At 41.8% G+C, this 19,868-nt stretch overlaps 1 protein-coding gene across 4 annotated transcripts; it reads left to right on the top strand.

Annotated features, from left to right (window-relative positions):
• Positions 1-867: 867 nt before the first annotated feature.
• elk1 (ETS transcription factor ELK1) lies at positions 868-16,869 on the top strand. Of its 4 annotated transcripts, none has more exons than XR_005207139.1 (12): positions 868-1,980; positions 7,800-8,008; positions 8,431-8,616; positions 8,724-8,897; positions 10,199-10,345; positions 10,436-10,843; positions 10,918-11,056; positions 11,798-11,940; positions 12,060-12,143; positions 12,228-12,329; positions 15,368-15,584; positions 16,686-16,869. XR_005207139.1 is itself a non-coding variant. In XM_037771499.1 (11 exons), exons 1-11 carry the CDS (start codon positions 1,956-1,958, stop codon positions 15,464-15,466), a joined length of 1,716 nt encoding a protein of 571 aa, XP_037627427.1. In that variant the 5' UTR covers positions 868-1,955; the 3' UTR covers positions 15,467-16,869. The 4 variants fall into 4 exon arrangements, 2 of the variants coding, with proteins under 2 accessions (XP_037627427.1, XP_037627428.1); XR_005207140.1 differs by having other exon boundaries at positions 15,368-15,575; XM_037771499.1 differs by having other exon boundaries at positions 15,368-16,869.
• Positions 16,870-19,868: the final 2,999 nt, after the last annotated feature.

The raw sequence follows: 19,868 nt of genomic DNA on the forward strand, positions 1-19,868 counted from the left end.
AATAGACTCCCACACACACACACACACACACACAGAAAGCCCTCCTGTGTTCGGATGTCAGATAAAGGAAAACGTGACGCTGACTGAACGACTGCAGCTGATTCACTGCTGACACAGTTTTTATGGAGTCCTGGTAGGATGAGAGGACAACACGAGCTTCATGAGCACATTGAGTTTCTGATTTTTTAAGCTGTTTCTTTAAAAGGTTGACAAAGCAGAACAATAGTTATTAAAACATTGAAGGTTGAAAAAAGATTTCTTCTACATTAAATATATATTTTTTTAAATATTAAATCGATCTGTTTTATATTAAATATATTTATTTTAAATTAAATATATCAGTTCTATATTAAATATATTAGCTATATATTAAATATATCTTTTTATATTAAATATATCAGTTCTATATTAAATATCTTTTTTATATCAAACATACTTGTTTTTATATTAAATGTATCACTTTTATATTAAATATATTTATTTTGTATTAAATATATCAGTTTTATAATAAATCTCTTTTTATATTAAATCTATTTGTTTTATATTAAATATATCAGTTCTATATAAAATATATTTTTTTAATTAAATCTATTTGTTTTGTATTAAATATATCAGTTCTATATTAAATATATATTTTTTTATATTAAATAGTTTTGTTTTATATTAAATATATCAGTTCTATATAAAATCTATTTTTTAAATTAAATCTATTTTTTTTTTATTAAATATACTTGTGTTTAATCAAATTGATCTTTTATATATATTACTTTTACATCGAGGTGGAAACTAAATGTTGATAAATGTGCACTGTCCCTCGTAAATAGATAGTTTTATTTTGAAATCCATCACCAGAAGTGTGATTGTTTGAATGGCGGGTAACCTGACCGAGGTGTAAAGTAGTGTGGAGGCGTTCAGCCAAACAGGAAGAAACTGGGAAAACACACCGAAGAGACCGAAGAGACGGAGCACTACAGTAGGCTGAACTACCAGCAAACTACCGGGCGGATTTTACCAACCACTTTTCTCTCAGCCTCGGAGGACTGTGGACGGTCTACTGGTAACTCCAGTCCGCAGTGAGACGCGCTGTCTGGGGGCTGAGACACCAGCAGGAGGAAGAGGAGGAGGAGGAGGAGGAGGGGGCTGTCAGCAGGCTAGGCTAGGCTAGGCTAGGCTAGGCTAGGCTAACAGCTTCAGCCCCCAGAACACCCTGAACTTGGAGAAACTTTATGAATAAATCATAGGCGTTTAATCATCGACGGTTCCGGAGACTTCTGACGAGATAAAAAAGAAAAGAAAGATACAAAACAATTTTACCGCCAAAAAACAAGTGTTAGCCTGCTAGCATTGCTAGTTAGCCAGCTAGCATTGCTAGTTAGCAGCTAGGTGGCTAACTAGCTCCCATCAGTGATTGTCAACACATCCACGCTCTGACAGCAGACATGTAACGTTAACACATCTCTTCATCCTCTTTACATACTGAACTCATATTGTTTTTATGTTAACACAAAGTTATATTAGACATTAATTAACATTATCATATTAATTATCACTAAGTTATGTGCGGCTAAACGGTCTGAATCAGTGTGTGTTTGTTTTTGACGGCGTTTCTCCGGCTAGAGCTGAACTTTTAATTTCTCCGGTGCTGTTGCTGTTGGGTGAGTGTGTTGTTGTTATCATGGAGGCTCTGGAGCCTGGCAGCGGCAGCAGCAGCAGCTCGGAGCGGTTACATAACGCCGGCAGGTCGCGGAAGAAGCTGCTGAACGTCGCCTCCTCCTCCTCAGCCTCCTCAGCCCGGCTCTGACAGCTGAGACAAACCCCCCCAACACACAGACAGACAGACAGACAGGCAGAAAGACAGACAAACAGACAGACAACACAACAAACAAGCAGCCGGCAGCATGGAGGAGGATGAGTGAGCCTGACACCGACACACAGCACGGGACATTTCACTGAAGATGGATTCAAACCCGCTGATAAACGGTGAGAGATGCTGCTGATGGAGCTGCTGCATGCTGTGTTTACATGCTGCAGCTGTGTGTGTGTGCGCGCTGTGTGTGCGCGCTGTGTCTCTGTGTGTGTGTTGCAGCAACACTGCGTGTGTTTCTGCAGTTTGGAGGGAATCAGCAGCAGCAGCAGCAACAGCGTTGCAACAGGTGTGTGGAAGCTGCTGAGGCCTGCAGCAGCCTGCAGCTCAGTGTTTGTGTGTGTGTGTGTGTGTGTGTGTGTGTGTGTGTGTGTGTGTGTGTGTGTGTGTGTGTGTGTGTGTGTGTGTGGAAGCAGGTATTATCATGACTGAATGGCATGCTGGTTTGTTGTCATGCAGCCTGTAGAAACTTGCAGCCTGAGAACTAGTCACTCACTGAAACACCTTAACCAGGTGTAGCCAGGATCCTAAAGATAAGTTAGGTCATAACCAAAGTCACCAAAAGTAGATTCTCCAAAATGTATGATTTCTATCTTGTGTTTAGTTAACCGTTCATTTTACAGTATATTGTCTCTATATTCAATGTTTATATATTATTCAATATATTCAATTTCCCCAAATTAGATTAGGGATGCACCGATCGGATATTGGGTTGATACTGACTCAAATACCTAGATCAGAAATCGGTGACAATGGGGCCGATCTATTCAATTTAGCTTTATGTTTATATACTATGTACATTATACACTTGAATTGTAATTCCTGTTAATTTTGAAGATTCTTTTACCAAGTTCTTGGTGTACGATTTTATTATTTTAATGATGAATAACACTTCAGTAAGTTAAGAGCTTCAGCTAACATTTGTTTTCATTATCGATAAATCTAACAATTATTTTTTTCAATTAGTATTAGGTCTGTCAATGGATTAAAATATTTAATTACGATTAATTGCGAATTAATCAAATTTTTGTATCTGTTCAAAATGTACCTTAAAGTAAGATTTGTCAAGTATTTAATACTCTTATCAGCATGGGAGTGGACAAATATGCTGCTTTATGAAAATGTATGTATATATTATGTATTATTGGAAATCTATTAATAACACAAAACAAAAACAAATATTGTCCAGAAACCCTCACAGGTACTGCATTTAGCATAAAATATATGCTCAAATCATAACATGGCAAACTCAAGGCCAACAGGCAACAACAGCTGTCAGTGTGTCATACAAGGTCGTCTCTAGCTCTCCCGTCAGCTTCGTTCTCTTTATACATCCATGGTCAGCTCCATCGGGGCCGTTTGAATGCATTTAACATAGATGTCAGTATATGGGTGCTCTACAGTTGTAGCGTCGGCCCATTTGACCACGGAGATGAGAGTGACGGCCAGCTTGACCGCACGTTACCGTAATACGATAACGTTTCCTGTCCATGACAGAGTTAGCATGCAGCTTTAGCCGTGATGTCTAGCTCTGCTTTTCCTGCAATGTGAAAAAAACAAAGTGTTTCCATACTTTACTGGATGTGTAGTGTTTACCACTTTGGTTTTAAAATGTGAGGGTGCAGGTCGTATTCACACGGACCCTCCGCCGTTTTCTACTTTCTCGTCTCGGCTCACTGCGGTTTGTTTTGGTTGAAGGATACGGAACGGATATGACATCACGTTACTCAGACTACAACAATAAAAGCGGTAGCTTCCTTCTCCCTCCACATAGACTCAAATGAAGCAAATAAAAAATCGCGATACATAGGCAAATCGATATTTTTTCACCAACCTTAGAAGGTGGGTCTAGTTTTTTCCGCTTCTAAAGCAAAAGATCAATTATTGTAAATCACAGAAATTTGGCACAGTTTTCCTCAAAGTTTTTCGATACCGTGTTGGACCATCATCATTCGGTCAGTGTCTGATGGCACCATTTTCCCATGAAGAGCTGCACGATATGAAGAAAATATGCTATAACGTTATTGAATATTGCTGATACACAATAACAATATTACTTCAAATTAGTGTTGGAAATTATTTTTTTTGTCCACCTGCCACTGTGGCTGGTGGACTCCAAAATCTACTAGCCACTCAAAAGATACTTTTTTTTTTGGCTGGTGAGGGGAGGAAATCTAGCAGCTACTTTTACTATATTTTACCAGCATTTGGCTGGTGGCTGGTGCTAATTTCCGACCCTGCTTCCAATATTAAAGTGCACTCAGTTCTGTCTTTGTGCTGCTTTCAGTACTGCTCGTGGAATTTGAAAAAATAAAAGGCAATTATTTCAACATTTTTGTTGAAGAAGAACTTAACTCAAAAGGCACCAATAAAAGGAATGATAATTACATTTTAAAGACTGATACTCTCTTTCAACTAGTGCAATATCACAGTCTTTCGTGATGTGTTTATCGCACAAGTTGACATCGCGATGACGATAGGGCTGGGCACAATATATTGCTTTTTTTAATAGCAGCCCTAATAACGTGTTAATATTTCACACAGTAATCAATAAAAGGATTAGTATTGAAACTGTTTTTTTTTTTTTTTTTATTATTGAACCTCGGGTACCAAAATGTCAGCCTCATTACAGACGTGATGCCGACTGTTATCATGGAGACAGGTTGAAGTCAGTGATGTAATATTCACACGTTGTCATGGCAACACTGACGCACTCTGATGTGAGTGTTGAATAGTGTTGTGAGATGTGACATGTTTGTGATGTGAATCAGGAAGGACTGATGGGGGTCACAGTAGTGTCAGTACTTTGAGTAGTATTACAGTAGTATTACAGACTGTAGTGTCTTCTGGCTGTTGCTGAGTTTTGATTGACTGATTGACAGACGGATGTCAGGACGCAGAGAAACCACAGTGGAACAGGACGTGATCAGGAAACCACACTCTTCTTCTCTGGTGGAGAAAGTGGTTTGGTTCTTCCTCTCTGACTGTCTCCGTTCTGTGTTAACCATTTAAAAAACTACACCTGTTCAGGATATTGTTTGAGACTTGATTTGACTGTAACGGTAGAGTTAAGGGTAATTCAGTTTATTTTAACTTAGTGGATTTCCCATAAATGTGTCTGTTGTGGCTCTATGGGTCGTGGTATCTCCACCTCTGACCAACACATTATCAATATCATGATTATATACCAGAATATAAAACTACACGACAGTTTAATCAGAAGAAACAGGCCTGAATATAACTGATGGAGGATAAATCAGACTGAAACTACCAGCTCAAGGTCTGTTGGAAGAACGTAATCCAATGATTTGTGAGTTAAAAGTTAAGATTTATAACAGTGAACAAAAAGCAAGCCCAATCTTTATATATTTTGTGGGAATGTCCTTTAATTTCATTATAATGGCACAGTATCTGTTGTGACATTGGAAATAGAAGTTGATGAAATAATCTTTAAAATGCGTTTTGTTGGATTGTAATAGTCAGTGAAATAAACTGTAACCTTTACCTTAAAGGAATTTAACTTTTTCATGTTAATTCCTGAGAGTTAGAAGAACAGATTGACACAGCTCTCGTCATTGTTAAAAACAGATATAACATGTTAATCAGCTTTAGAGGTGCTGGTAGGTGGATTTTGTTCCCTTTGGACAGAACCAGGCTCGCAGTTTCCCCCTGTTTCCAGTCTTTGTGCTAAGCTAAGCTAACCAGTTACTGGCTGTAGCTTCATATTTATCGTACAGAATAATAGGATGTGAGCATTTTATAAAATATTTGAATAAAATAAACCATGTATATTAGGGCTATAATATGTCAGATGCATATTAAATCAGTTTTTGAGTCAGAAGAGTTTCTAATATAATTGCTGTTGCTTGTAGCTGTGGTTGTTGTGGTCAGCTCCCAGTGTGAAGTGAATCATACTGGGAGCTCAGAGCAAATAAACAATACACAGACTGTAGCTTTTGTTGTACAGAGGCCTGGAGGACTGCTGCATCCAGTCATGGTTTTCTGTCTCCTGTGTGTGTGTGTGATAAACCTGCAGAGACCAGGTTCAGGTGTGCTCTGATCTGGTTCTGTCCTCTGGGTCAGACAGGAAGTAAAGGAGGCCTCTACTGAAGCATCTACTGTGTCATTACTGAGCACACAGAAAAAGACAGTCAAATCCAATAGAACAAAGCCAGCTGTCAGTCCTGCAGATTGATTAAACAGTCATCAGTCTGTTACTGTGGGGTCAGTTAGTGTTGACAGTGTGAGGCGTTCAACTGTTCTTCTCATCGTTTGTCTTCTGATTCAGTTGCTGCCTCTCGTTCTCATTAACATTATTTGACATTGTGTAACAGGTTTGATTTTTATAATTGGATTTAAGACCGTTGACGTCACACGTGTGAGAGGGAGAAATAGGAATTATCTCTGAAAACAACAAACTAGTGTGATGTGCACTTTAGGGCTTCACAATTAATTGAATATTAATCGCGAACACAATTTTGGCTTCCCAAAATTATCATGTCCCTTAGAAATTAAATAATACTACTAATTTGTGAGGGAAATGTTTTTATTCTTTGATTTTATGGTTGCTGGAAAAAATGTAATAAATAATTCCTGACACTGATCCTGATATATTTGACTTCAGGACATCTCTGACTACATACATGCTGAAAATTAAAAACATTTTCTGTAATAATTTAGAGATTTTCCAAAGTAAAACTCCCTAGAAGTGTATGATTCAACTTTTTCCCATGGTCTAGAAGTAAATAAGTAACAAATCGTAATATTGAATCGCAATACTTAAAAATCCTAATACATATCAAATCAGCACCCAAGTATCGTGATTAGGAGCTAGGGGAATCATCCCAGCCCTAACGAATACACAAACCATTACAGCCCTGTTAAAAGATATAAAAAAAGACTCAAACTGAATCAAAATCAGGTGCTGAAGTGAACACTGGCGGGCCAAATATGATTTTTATTCTAAAATAACGTCTAAATGAAAGAGTTTGGCTGCATGTGGTGTGCAGGCCGTAGTTTTGACACCTCTCAGATACTGTTTTATATCTTCAGCTCATATTCAGTTTGAAGCTACAGGCTGTCACATTAATGAGTCTCCCTGAGTGAACAGAGAGCATCGATAGTTGTGTTGAAGTGCCTTTGAGCAGGGCAGCAGCACTCTTCACATCTCCGTCTATGTTTACACCCCTCTTGCCCGCCGTCCTTCTCCCTTGGTTACCATTGATGAAAGGTCTCTCACCATGGCGATGGTTTCCAAGGTGTTTGATGGGTTAGTTGTGTAACAGGTCAGCCAATGGTAATGAGGCTCATTAACATGGCTGACTGGCGTCGCTCCCACTGTAATCTGTTTAATGTCGACCTTCTCAGGACAGTCGCTGCTTCACTGTCTCATTTAATCCTCTACCTGTCTACCTGTCTCTCCCTCCATGATTCTTCTATACCACACACTTCACTTACTGTGTTATTGTGTCTGTTGAACACTTATATCATGATACATAAACAAACTTTATTCAGTTTTTTATTTCATTCTTCGCAAAATGTTCGCTTCACTCTTGGCGTCAATGCGCAATTAGTATTATTTCATTCATTCCATCCAACGTGCAGCAGTAAATATCATCACAGTGAGACAAAATGTTTATTTATTTCCAGCGTGTTTTTAGAGTAAACAAGTGGACACAGTGAACTGCAGGCTGCAGAGTGTGTTTATTCCTGTGACCACCACCAGCCCTCTTTTTAGCCTAATCTTCGCAGGTCTTTAGACCGCGGTTGAAACGCTGACGACGGTGGACTGAAGGAACCTTTTAGCTTCTTGAAAAGTAGCTCCAGGGACTAAGATACTGTACAGATTGTAAATCCCCCCCCCGAGGCTGATTTGTGACCTGTGATATTGGCCGATACAAATCCAATTATCTGTCTGTCTGTGTGTCCCCCTCAGCCATGGACCCGTCCATCACGCTGTGGCAGTTCCTGCTCCACCTGCTGGAGGACCAGCGGCAGCGTCACCTGATCTCCTGGACAGGTGAGGACGGAGAGTTCAAGCTGCTGGACGCCGAGGAGGTCGCACGACTGTGGGGGCTCCGCAAGAACAAACACAACATGAACTATGACAAGCTGAGCCGAGCACTGAGATACTACTACGACAAGGTACTACTGATACTGCTACCACTGATACTACTACTGATACTGCTATAACAAGGTACTACTGATACTACTACCACAAGGTACTGCTGATACTACTACTGATAATACTACTGTTACTGCACAAGAACAAACACAACATGAACTACGACAAGCTGAGCCGAGCACTGAGATACTACTATGGCAAGGTACGACTGATACTACGACCACAAGGTACTACTTTAATACTACTGATAATACTACTGGTGCTTGTTCTGCTATTACAAAGAATTAAGTATGATAAAGACAAAAAAATACTACGACATGGTAGTATTCGGTGCATTGTCTTTATTTATTTATTTATTAACATATTTATTTACTTACTTACTTACTTACTTACTTACTTACTTGCTTATTTATTTCTTTATTTGTTTGTTTGTTTGTTTCAGAACATCATAAAGAAGGTGAGCGGTCAGAAGTTTGTGTATAAGTTTGTGAGTCAGCCCGACCCCTCGCTGCCTGAGGGCCTACGTAACGGAGAGGAGGGCCAGAGGAGGGACACCGCCGACCCAAACGGCCAATCAAAAGGCCTCGGGGGCGTAGCCTCAACCTGTCCGTCAAAGGGCTTACCCCAGGTACACTTTTTACTTTCTCTTTTCTGTGTAGATTTCTGCAGTATACGGACACACAGTTGTATTAATGTGATATTAACATACTGATTGATTTCTGTATTGATCGCCAGCGCTCGTCTCCCAGCATCTCCCAGAAAAGCTCCCGTAACGACTACATGAAGTCCGGCCTCTACTCCACCTTTACTATCCAATCACTGCAGGCCTCACCCAACCCACGACCAATCAAAACAGAGCTGCTGATACAACAAGACGCAGTCTCCAAGGCTGATCGCACGCCCAGAGAGGTGAGAGAGAGAGAGAGAGAGAGAGAGAGAGAGAGATGCACTTTTCCTGAAAGTGTTTAGACCAGAAAGATGTACATTAAATGGGTCATCACGTCATGCCCTTTAATGGCTCGTGCTTAAGGACGTCCCGTCGTCTTAGGGCCGAAAAAAATATGATCGGGGAGGATGGAAATTAATTTTGGGACGAATTTGGGACGGGAGTTGAAAAATACCCGTTGCATTAGAATGAACGGCAATGAAAATGACTGCACGTTTTGTGTAGCACATTGTTATTATTAAACCTCCTTGACAACATAAACACACACACATACTGTTAGCGCCCGATCCGTTTCGCACACACACAGCACATACCGCCGGCCTCGGACCTCACTACAGCCGCAGCAGTAACGGAAAATTATTCCCAAATCAATGAGGTGAAGTTTCTGGTATTAACGTAACCAGTTAGCTAACGTTAGACTGTTTGACGTTAACTGTAACGTTACAGTTAACGCTCGCTAACGAGTCAGCAGCCGACATTTGCTTTTACAGTGAGTGAGTGATGATAATGTTTCGTTAACGGAGAGTCAAAACTCTGCAACAGCTCAAATCATGTTACTAATGTTAACCACTTATATACCTCCTCCTCACCCCCTCTGGGTAATAAGGCTGCAATGAGATTTCGCCATCACATTTTGTCCGTACCAACATGCTGCGTCTTTTCCCATGACGAGTGCATCTTGTCCAGCAGCTCCTCCAACTTTAAGACGCGCAGGTAGCGGTGCCGGTTTTAACTTTTTGGTGGCCATATGCAAAATCTTGTTTTTTGACACATAGAAATTATTTCAATTAACTTTTAAAAAAATATATATTTTTGGGATAAATTATAAATTTATGAACAAAAATAAACCACTTTTGATGTTCGATTTATGTTAAAAGGTCACTTTGAATGATTAACTAAAGATAATGTAGAAAAACAAAGATTTTAAATTTGTGACGGTTCCAGGTGGATGGTGAAAAAAGTTAGTTTAGAGGCCTGCAGTTACACTGACTACATGATTCAAATGTTACAGGTGTAAACGGGCTGTTGGTGTGCGAACGTCTCCACTAGTTCAGTTACAGCCTCATTTTATCTTCCACAGAGAACAAACATCGGTTTCACACTGAGAGGTTCACAGTCAGAGATATAAAACTGTGTCTGTTTTATATCTATTTTCACAGTTTCTGCAGGTCAGAGGTCACATATCTAGTATCACCTCCATTTTGATGGCTTTCTCCCTTTTTCTCCTCTCCTCTCCCTCCTCTTCTCTCCTCCTCCTCCTCAGATCTGTGTATTATCAGAGTCTAATTCCTCCCCGTCAGTAGGAGGAGGTGTTGACTCCTGTCTCCAGGTGATCGTCACTCAGCCGTCTCCCTGTCCCACTCCGGCTCTCAGCCCTCAGATACCGGCCAGCAGCACCAGTCAATCACAGGTCAGTGTCGGATCCAGTCCCAGTTACAAACTGGTCCTAAACTGGTCTAGGAGTCTCTGAGTTGAGTCCCCATCTCTCTTTCTTTCCCAGAATCCTCCTGCCCCTCCTCTGAGCGACCCTCCCCAGATTTATCTGACCAGCGTCGGGGACCCGTCCTCCCTCACCCCCCTCATCCCCCTGGGTCCCGTCGGGAGGTCGGTGAGTCCTGTACCTCTCCCCCACGTACCGATGGGCCACCAGGTGCCGCCGCAGGATGACTGCGGGGTAGTCACCAGCCCGGCCAGCTTCCCCCACACCGCTCCTCACCCGACTCATCCCCCGCCCGTCTTTGTCATCATCAATCCCCCTTCCACCCAGCAGCAGCAGGCGGCCATGGCGGCCGCTCCTCCTCCCACCGCCCGTCCTCCTCCGCCCCCCATCGTCATCAAGGAGGAGAACCTGCCGTCAGAGGAGGAGCTGCTGGAGATGGTGTCTCTCGAGGAGAGACGGGTGGAGGAGGTGAGAGGAGGAGAAGGTCTAGATTTCTGCTGAGTTGTGGTTCAGAGTGATGACTCATGACGTTTCTGTTCCAGGTCCCTCAGCTGATCTGTGGCTCAGAAGAACCAGAGCCCCCCCTCACTATCATGGAGAGCCCGCCCCCTCCCTGCATGGAGCCCGGGGTCGGAGGTCAGCAGCCTGCAGGGGAGGGAGAGGTCAAGGACACGCCAACAGGTGACAGGAAAAGGTTTATACAGGATGTTGCAACCATGTTTAGACTGGATGTTAGAGGCATTTCTAAACGTTTATGCAGTATAACATTAATATTAACATTACATATACATCTATAATAATATAATATGATAAAATAATAATATGCATTATCACAGGGTTGGTTCCTCTGGGACCTCCAGCTGGTTGTTGGCGTGTCACAGTGCGTTCACACTCTTCACAGGCTTGAAGCACGATGGGTTTTATTCTCAACCACCCACCATAATTCCAGTTCCAAAGAGGATAAAAATGGGTTTCTTATATCGTAACGGCTTCAGTTTCCCGTCAGAAAGGGCTGTCTGACGGCGAGGTAAAGCGGCTGTGGGCGGGAGCAGCAGAAAAACAGATTTTTAAGTTTAAGTGTAGGCTATATTTAGAATATTTTCACTGCTTTACCTCGCCGTCAGACAGCCCTTTCTGACGGGGAACCGAAGCCGTTATATCGTGGTCTTCATAGCCACCAGACTCCTTTCACACAACCAGTAATTTTCCCTCTCAGAACACAGGAGTTGCTGGTCTACCGCTGCATCGATCGCTTAGTTTGTTTGTGTTATTGTGTGACTTTCTGATCTGAACTAACGTGGTACATTGCTTAGCGTAGCTACACAGTGATAAAAAAACTAAAAAATAAACAAAGTAATGGACCCGCCCTTTAAGAAAGTCAATCCCTGAGTTCAGATTATCAGTTTCATGTTTCTGTGTCAGGTCCCTCCGCCCCTCCAGTGACGACCTCCTCAGCGGCGGCCCCTCCTGTGACCTCGGACGCCGTTCCTCCCAAACCAAAGAAGCCGCGGGGCCTGGAGCTGCCCTCCTCCCCCTCCCCCCCCCCCGGCCTTTCCCTGGATAAGGTCTGCACTTAACCAGCTTTCTGAACCGATGGATGAATGATTATCAGCCAATTAAAAACTGAATGAGCTTCCAGGACGGAGTTGAGCTGTAATGGGTGTTTCCTGTGTTTCCTCTGCAGGTAAACGCAGCTGTCAACAGTTTACTGGCTCCTGGATCAGCGACCAACACGCTAACCCCGACGGTCATCACCTCCCACGCTCTGGTAAACACTCACCTGTGTGTGTTTGTGTGTGTGACACTGTGTTTTTTCTTTTGTCCTAACGTTGTTGTGTGTTTGTCTGTCCAGACTCCGGTCCTGTTGACTCCCAGTCCTCTTCCCTCTACCATCCACTTCTGGAGCACACTGAGTCCCATCGCTCCTCGCTCCCCGGCCAAACTCTCCTTCCAGGTAATACACCGAGCCCACAGCACATAATAACCCTGATAACACAACAGCTGCACTACAACATCTCACATGGTAAATTCAGTGTAATGCACAGTTCACAACAACACTTTGTTTCTTCAAACTGTACTTGCATTGATTTTATAAATCGAACATAAAAAAACACTTTTTTTCACAATAAAAGCCTCAGAGGGAAGGCAGTTATTGTGCTCTTCAAGCCGCTGGAAGAATGTTAATGGGACACATCTGCAGATATATTGTCTACCTGAGCAGCAGAGATCAATAAGATCAATACAATTTTAACGGTACTACTGCTCTTACCGATACTGCTTATCGATCCGAAACTTTAATGGTTCTTTTTGAAAATGTTTTTGATCTTTTAATGCCAGAATCGATATATTTGCTTCATTTGAGTCTGTGCGGATGTAGAAGGAAGTTACCGCTTTTATTGTTGTAGTCTGAGTAACTTGACGTCATATCCGTTACGTATCCTTCAACCAAAACAAACCGCAGCGAGCTGAAACGAGAAAGTAGAAAACGGCAGAGGGTCTGCGTGGATACGACCTGCACCCTCACATGTTAAATCCAGCGTGGTAAACACTACACATCCAGTAAAGTATGCAAACACTTTGGGTTTCACACATTGCAGGAAAAGCAGAGCTAGACATCACGGCTAAAGCTGCATGCTAACTCAGTCACGGACAGGAACTGTTATCGTATCGCGGTAAAGTGCAGTCAAGCCGGCCGTCACTCTCATCTCCGTGGTCAAATGGGCCGAAGCTACAACTGTAGAGCACCCATATACTGACATTTATGTTAAATGCATTCAGACGGCCCCGATGGAGCTGATCATGGATGTATAAAGAGAACGGAGCTGATGGGAGAGCTCAGGTGTTAACAAAGGAAACTGTATATACAAAATACATATATGGAAATAAGATTGATTGGATTATATCCACCAGTAGTTTAAAACATTACATGTCCCTTATAAATTAAAAAGAAAATACCACTAATTTGTGAGGGAAATGTCTTTATTCTTTGATTTTTGGGTTGCTGGAAAATATTTAATAAATAATTCCTGACAATGATCCTGATATATTTTACTTCAGGAAATCTCTGTCGTATCAACATATGTTATAATCTGACTCTGTATCCATCTTATTCTAATTAAACTCCTCACATCTCCTTTAACACACACACACACACACACACACACACACACATACACACACACACATACACACACTGTGCACTGCATGTGTCTGTACCTGATCCAGGACACACACACAGAGAGCTGGTGTCTCTGCAGGTTTCTGACTCAGTTTTCACTCCATCTGTTACCTGATAACACTCAGTTATTAAAGGTCTGGTGTCGGTCCTGTCAGGTGGTTCTGTGGTTCTACTGGTCTACCGTATGGTGTACGGTCTAAGACCTGCTCTATATATAAAGCGTCTTGAGATAACTTCTGTTGTGATTTGACGCTATATAAAAATAAATTGAATTGAATTGAATTGGTTCTACTGGTTCTGTGGCTCTCAGTACTGAAACATGAAATTTAAAACCTCCATCAGCAGAGTCCCTCTTAGTCTGAATAATCCACACAACACCGGTTTTATAGGAGCTACAATGAACCGTTGTTTTGTTCCAGCAGTGTTAAAGAGGACATTCAGGAGCTGGTGTCAGTGTGGGACATCACAACTTCTTTATTATTTATTATAAACATCATAATAATCAGTGACAGTTATCAAACTGTTAGATTTGTTTCTGCATTGATTAATAATTTTCTTCCTCTGATGAGAAAACGAACAGCTTCCTCTCGTTGTATAAAGTGATGTACTGTATGTGTTTGGTTGTTGTGGCGCTTTGTCGCCTCCTTCTGGTGCAGCTGAGAAATACAGATATTTATATTATTATCTATATTTACTGAGAGTTTCATGATGGTTATGTTGTAAAGCAGAAATACATAAACCTTCAAACTCAGCAGGTTGTCACGAGGGCTGGGAACGATACACCTATCTCCCGATTAGATACTATCACGATACGTGGGTGCCGATTTGATATGTGTTGCGACTATACAAGTATTATGATTCGATATTAAGATTTATTGCGTTTTTTGTTAACTTTTTTAACACTAGACCAGTTTGAAGTCGAATCATACACTTCTAGGGACTTTTACTTTGGAAAATATCTAAATTAATACCGTAAGAATGTTTTGATTTTCCAGCATGTACGTAGTCAGAGATGTCCTGAAGTCAAATATATCAGGATCATTGTCAGGAATCATTTATTATATTTTTTCCAGCAACCCAAAAATCAAAGAATAAAGACATTTCCCTCACAAATTAGTGGTATCTTCTTTTCTTTATTTATAAGGGATGTGTAATGTTTTATACTTCTGGTGATTATAATCTATTCAATCTGATTTCCATAGATGTATTTTGTATATACAGTTCCCTTTGTTAACACCTTATTTTGAAAACCAGACGTAGTCACACGTGTATACTTCCTCTAACTTCTCCAAGTCCGTCTCTAGCTCTCCCGTCAGCTCCGTTCTCTTTATCCATCCATGGTCAGCTCCATCGGGGCCGTTTGAATGTATTTAACATAAATATCAGTATATGGGTGCTCTACAGTTGTAGCGTCGGTCCATTTGACCACGGAGATGAGAGTGACGGCCGACTCGACCGCCACGTTACCGCGATACGATAACGTTTCCTGTCTGTGACAGAGTTAGCATGCAGCTTTAGTCGTGATGTCTAGCTTTGCTTTTCCTGCAATGTGTGAAACCCAAAGTGTTTCCATACTTTACTGGATGTGTAGTGTTTACCACTTTAGATTTAACATGTGAGGCTGCAGGTCGTATCCATGCCGACCCTCCGACGTTTACTCCTTTTTTGTTTCGACTCGCGGTGGTTTGTTTTGGTTGAAGGATACGGAACGGATATGAAGTCACATATATATGAAATATAATAGAAATGCCAAAATACACTGGAGGGGGGCTTTAAATGAAAGTCTTCCTATCTGTCTCTGTGCTCCTCTTCAGTTCCCGACTAACGGCAGTAACCAGATCCACATCCCGGCTCTGAGCGTCGACGGTCTCTCCACCCCGGTGGTCCTTTCCCCCGGCCCACAGAAACCCTGAGATCCTCACTGGCCACAGAGCTCGACTCCCGGAGGGTCGGAGGACACCTGGATCTGGACCAATTCTCAAACTCCACTCACACCAGGAACCACGCAGTTTTGGGGCGCTGGTAAGACTGGTAAGACTGGGAGATTTGCTGGTTTATGGGGACCTTTTCACTGGTGGAATTATTCACAGCTGGAGAATCATCGTCCAAACCAGACAGATGTCCCAGTTTGGTGAACGTTGGAGATATCGTATTTTAAAGGTGCAACGAGCGGCTGGACGTCAGCCTCCTTCAACCCTCATTTCTTTCAGAGGTTTTGCGGTGGCGGCGGTGCTCCAACGCCGCGACGGCGGCTCATCTGGAGAAGTCGACAGCAGAACAGAAAGCACATCTGAAGACAGACGAGGTGGAGGGATTTCTTTTCTTCTTCTAGTGGCGTAACTTCAGGATAAAAACTTTATAAGTTTACAGTGAGATAACTGGAACCGGAGGATTTATTATTGATCGACTGACAGATTGAAGACTGGAGACGGCGTTTCCTGTCGGCTCGACACACATTTTTAGACAATCTGATGAGGAATGTTCGACTTGAACCTCGTTAATATTCATGAGGAAACTTCTGGAGACACACATTTATCTCAAACCTTCTTTTGGGGGCTTTTTGCTCGTTATCGTCTGTTTTTTGAAAAAGTGGTTATTTATTTCTGTCTTCACATATCTCTGCAGATTTTTTAACATGAATCGTCATCCTGACCCCTGACCGCACTGGGCGCGCTCCGTTTGATGACTTTTCTTCCTGCTGGAATGCTTCATTTTATCAGCTCCCCTCCGCTGGATTCCTTCAGACTTTAAGGGCCATTTAAGGGATTTTGCTTCGCTCTTATTGGCCGTTTTTTCAAGGCCACGCCTTTCTTCACTTATGCATGGCCTGTTATTGGACTAAACTCCTCGGCATCATTTTTGAACTGACCAATCACAGAGGAGTGGTGATGATGGACCCTGAGCTGCAGGCGCTCAGTTTTTACACAGCCAAGTTATTTCTCTAAAAGTGTCTCTATGTGACAGATTGTATATTTTCTCAAAGAGTCTTTGAAGAAGTTTAATGTCCGAAACTGAACTGAAGTGACTCTGCGGGAGAACAGAGGTTTTATTAGTCACATTCCTTCTGCTTTTACAGCGTTGATAGAGGGGTTTGTTTTATTGATTAATAACTGCTAATCATTTTCATTCCAGACTTGCAGTAGATCTTTGTTGAGCAGCTCTGATGAATGTTTTGTTCCTGATGGTGTTGGACCTCTGCAGTGATGTTGCCACAAGTTTTCAATCGGCTTCAGATTCGTTCTTGGACTCAGACGGAGAGACTGCAGCGATCGTAACACGCCATAATTAAAGGTCCAGCGTGTAACAGTTCGGGGGATCAATAGAGAGGGGAAGTCCCACCCCTTCCGGTGAACCACCATGGGACCTTATTTCAGAAAAAATATGACTGTGAATCACACATATGTTTGTCAATTTAAAAGATTATTTTGTAAGTCAAGAAAGTCTCAGTTTGTTGTAAAACTGTTGAAGTGTCAGACTGAAAATACGTAACTAGAAAGACGACACGCCCAAAAGTGTCGCAGTGACGTTTCTCTCTCTGAAGCTACGTCGCCTTTGTGTTTCCTACTGGGATGAACTCACACCAGCAACAGGTTTGATTGTTCTTTCTCTTCCCGGCTGATAAAAAGACCAGGAATCGCTGGATAAAACACATCAGGTCAGATAACGTTTCATTTGTGCGTGGAACGTAGCTACATTAGCTAGCTAGCTGGTGTTGGTGACGTATATTGTGCGAGACGAGAGATGTAGTTCACTGAGCGGTTTCACACAAAACTAAATGATACTATTAACTTCTAAATGTACAAACATCACTTGTGTGATTTGTGGCGCAATTCAAACGGGATCAAGTGAGTGTGAGTGATCACAGACAGAGACGAGATTTATTTCCTCCATTTTTCATTCAACAATGTTCGTGACGACAGGAGGACAATCTCAACACTGATCGATCTTTCAACACAGAGCGTCACGCGACTTTGTCGCTTCAGTTGAAATATTTCAACTACCGCAAATGACGCAAATTTAGCGTGTTTGCGTCGTGCCATTCGCGTTGGTCTTCGCTAACTTGCATCTATTCGCCTCTTTGCACTGATTTTGTATGTAATTGCGCCACGTGAAAAGTTTGCTTTGCTGTTGGTGTGAACACGTCATTAAAGTTGTGAGAAGTTTGAGAACCCAAATTTTGACAAATGGAGGATCATAGTTATTATTTAGCACAAGAAAAAGAAAGAGCACAAGACCACGTCGTCAAAGAAGCGAAAACATGAAGAAGCTAAGGCAGAAAACAAAGATAAACATGGGTGTTACTGCTAGATGCCACTAAATCCTGCACACGTTCCTTTAAGTTAAATAGCTTTTTAACTTTGAAAAATACGTTTCAACTTCAGCTTCTGTATTGCAGCTGCAGCATGTGACTCTACAGGACTTCATCCGTCTGTTGAAGTCATTCAAACATGACGTTGCCTGCTCTGGTTATCACATAACCACTAAACAAATCCCCTGACAGCTGAAGAAGACCACAAGATGAGGTCGAAAGCTTCGGAAACAACAAGTTCAGTGGACCTCGTGTTTGTACCGCTGACCAACAACAAGCCGTCCTGACAGCTCACCTGAGCGTAGCGTATCCTGAAGCTCCTGTGATGTTTTAAACTTGTGGCAACATCAAAATGTGCAGAAACGCCCCCCAAAAAAACAGCTGCAATTTTTGTTCAAAGATAACACTGACACTGATGCTATGGTTCTTCTAAAAAGACTGTTGTTGTTGTTATTGTTGTTGTTGTTGTTGTTGTTGTTTCTGATGCTAGCTAAGCTCTGTGGTTGCCATGGTAACCTGACCCGACTGTTGTTGCTGACCTGCAGGTTGTTGATGTTGTTGTTGTTGTTGTTGCTGCGGAGCATCTGAAGCTCCTCCTCCTCGTGATGACGCTGTTAACGTGTTGCTACGCTTCTGTGTGTAACGACGAGGCTGCTGACACACACACACACACACGAACAGACACACACACGCACACACAGCTGGACCACCAGGAACTGAGTTGATGGTGTAGTTCATTCATTTTAATGAGTAAAAAACAACGGTAACATTTAATATCATTAGCACGCTGCAAAAAGTCAAAACAAGCCAAATGCAAAGATCACTAGCTTCAGGAGGACACCACGCGGTGCATGGCGTTGAATCAACAGCGTTTAGCGATTCCAGGACGTCGTATTGTCAAGAAAAACTCTCTAAAAAACACACAAGATGTGACGTACACTAGAAACTTAAAAAGTTATGTTGTTAGTTATCTACAGCTGATATAATCTTTGACATTTCAACAGTGGACTCTGGTGTTCAGGTATCTAATCAGCCTGGAACCAGAACCCAACCTGAATCCCCCCCAATCATGAAAGAAGAGACATTTCTATTTAAAAGTCTGCAGACATTTTGAATCATTTTAAGCCTCAGATCAGTTCCTGGCGGTGTGATTTCCCAGCCTCGGCGGTGATGTGAACGCAGCACAAGCCATCGTGTTTTCGACTGTTCTCTCCTTTTACAGCATGACTCTATTTTTCTATCGGAGACGACGTGTTTTTATTGTGTCTCGAGTTTAAAGAGCGACGAAGCCTTAAAGAGTTCAGAACTACATCTTCGTTGTTTTTTAAAGAGATATCCTCCATGTGGTGATGATGATGATAATGATGATGATGATGATGAAAAATAAGCCATTTCTAGAGAAAAGCTGAACTTTGGACGAAGGTTTTGAGTCCGACATCTTTTAACGTCAAGCTAACGTTTCTCTACGACGGCGCTTTAGGGCCACTGTAGGTAAAAAAAATAAATAAATGACAGAGCTGGGGGAGAGGGGTAATATTTAGAGAAAAAACGTGGGATTTTCAAGATTAAAGTTGTAAATTTACGAGATATAAATAAATTTGTGATAAGAAAACCTCAGAAATTCTCTGAGATTAAAGTCGCAAGTTTACAAGAAAAAATCTCACTATTAACTGTTCACAGTATTTTTTTTTGTCGTAAATTTACGACTTTAATCTTAGAGCATATCCAAGTTTTTTTTTCAGATTTCCGACTTTAATCTCAGAAAATATCCAAGTTTTTTCTCGTAAATTTACAACGTTTTTTCTCAGAATAGTACCCCCCTCCAAAGGACCTACGATGGTCCTGATACGCTGTCGTCTTTCTCTCACCAGCAGAACATGAAGAATGTTTTTATATTGATTAGTAACAGCGTTGCATTGTGGGTATTGATGTAAGCTCGGCGCCGCCCGAGTCGACTTTACGTTTGCTGGAAGTACACTGTAAAAAATGATGTGCCACTTTAAACA

Source organism: Sebastes umbrosus, chromosome 6, assembly GCF_015220745.1.
Source record: "Sebastes umbrosus isolate fSebUmb1 chromosome 6, fSebUmb1.pri, whole genome shotgun sequence".
Lineage (NCBI taxonomy): Eukaryota > Metazoa > Chordata > Actinopteri > Perciformes > Sebastidae > Sebastes > Sebastes umbrosus.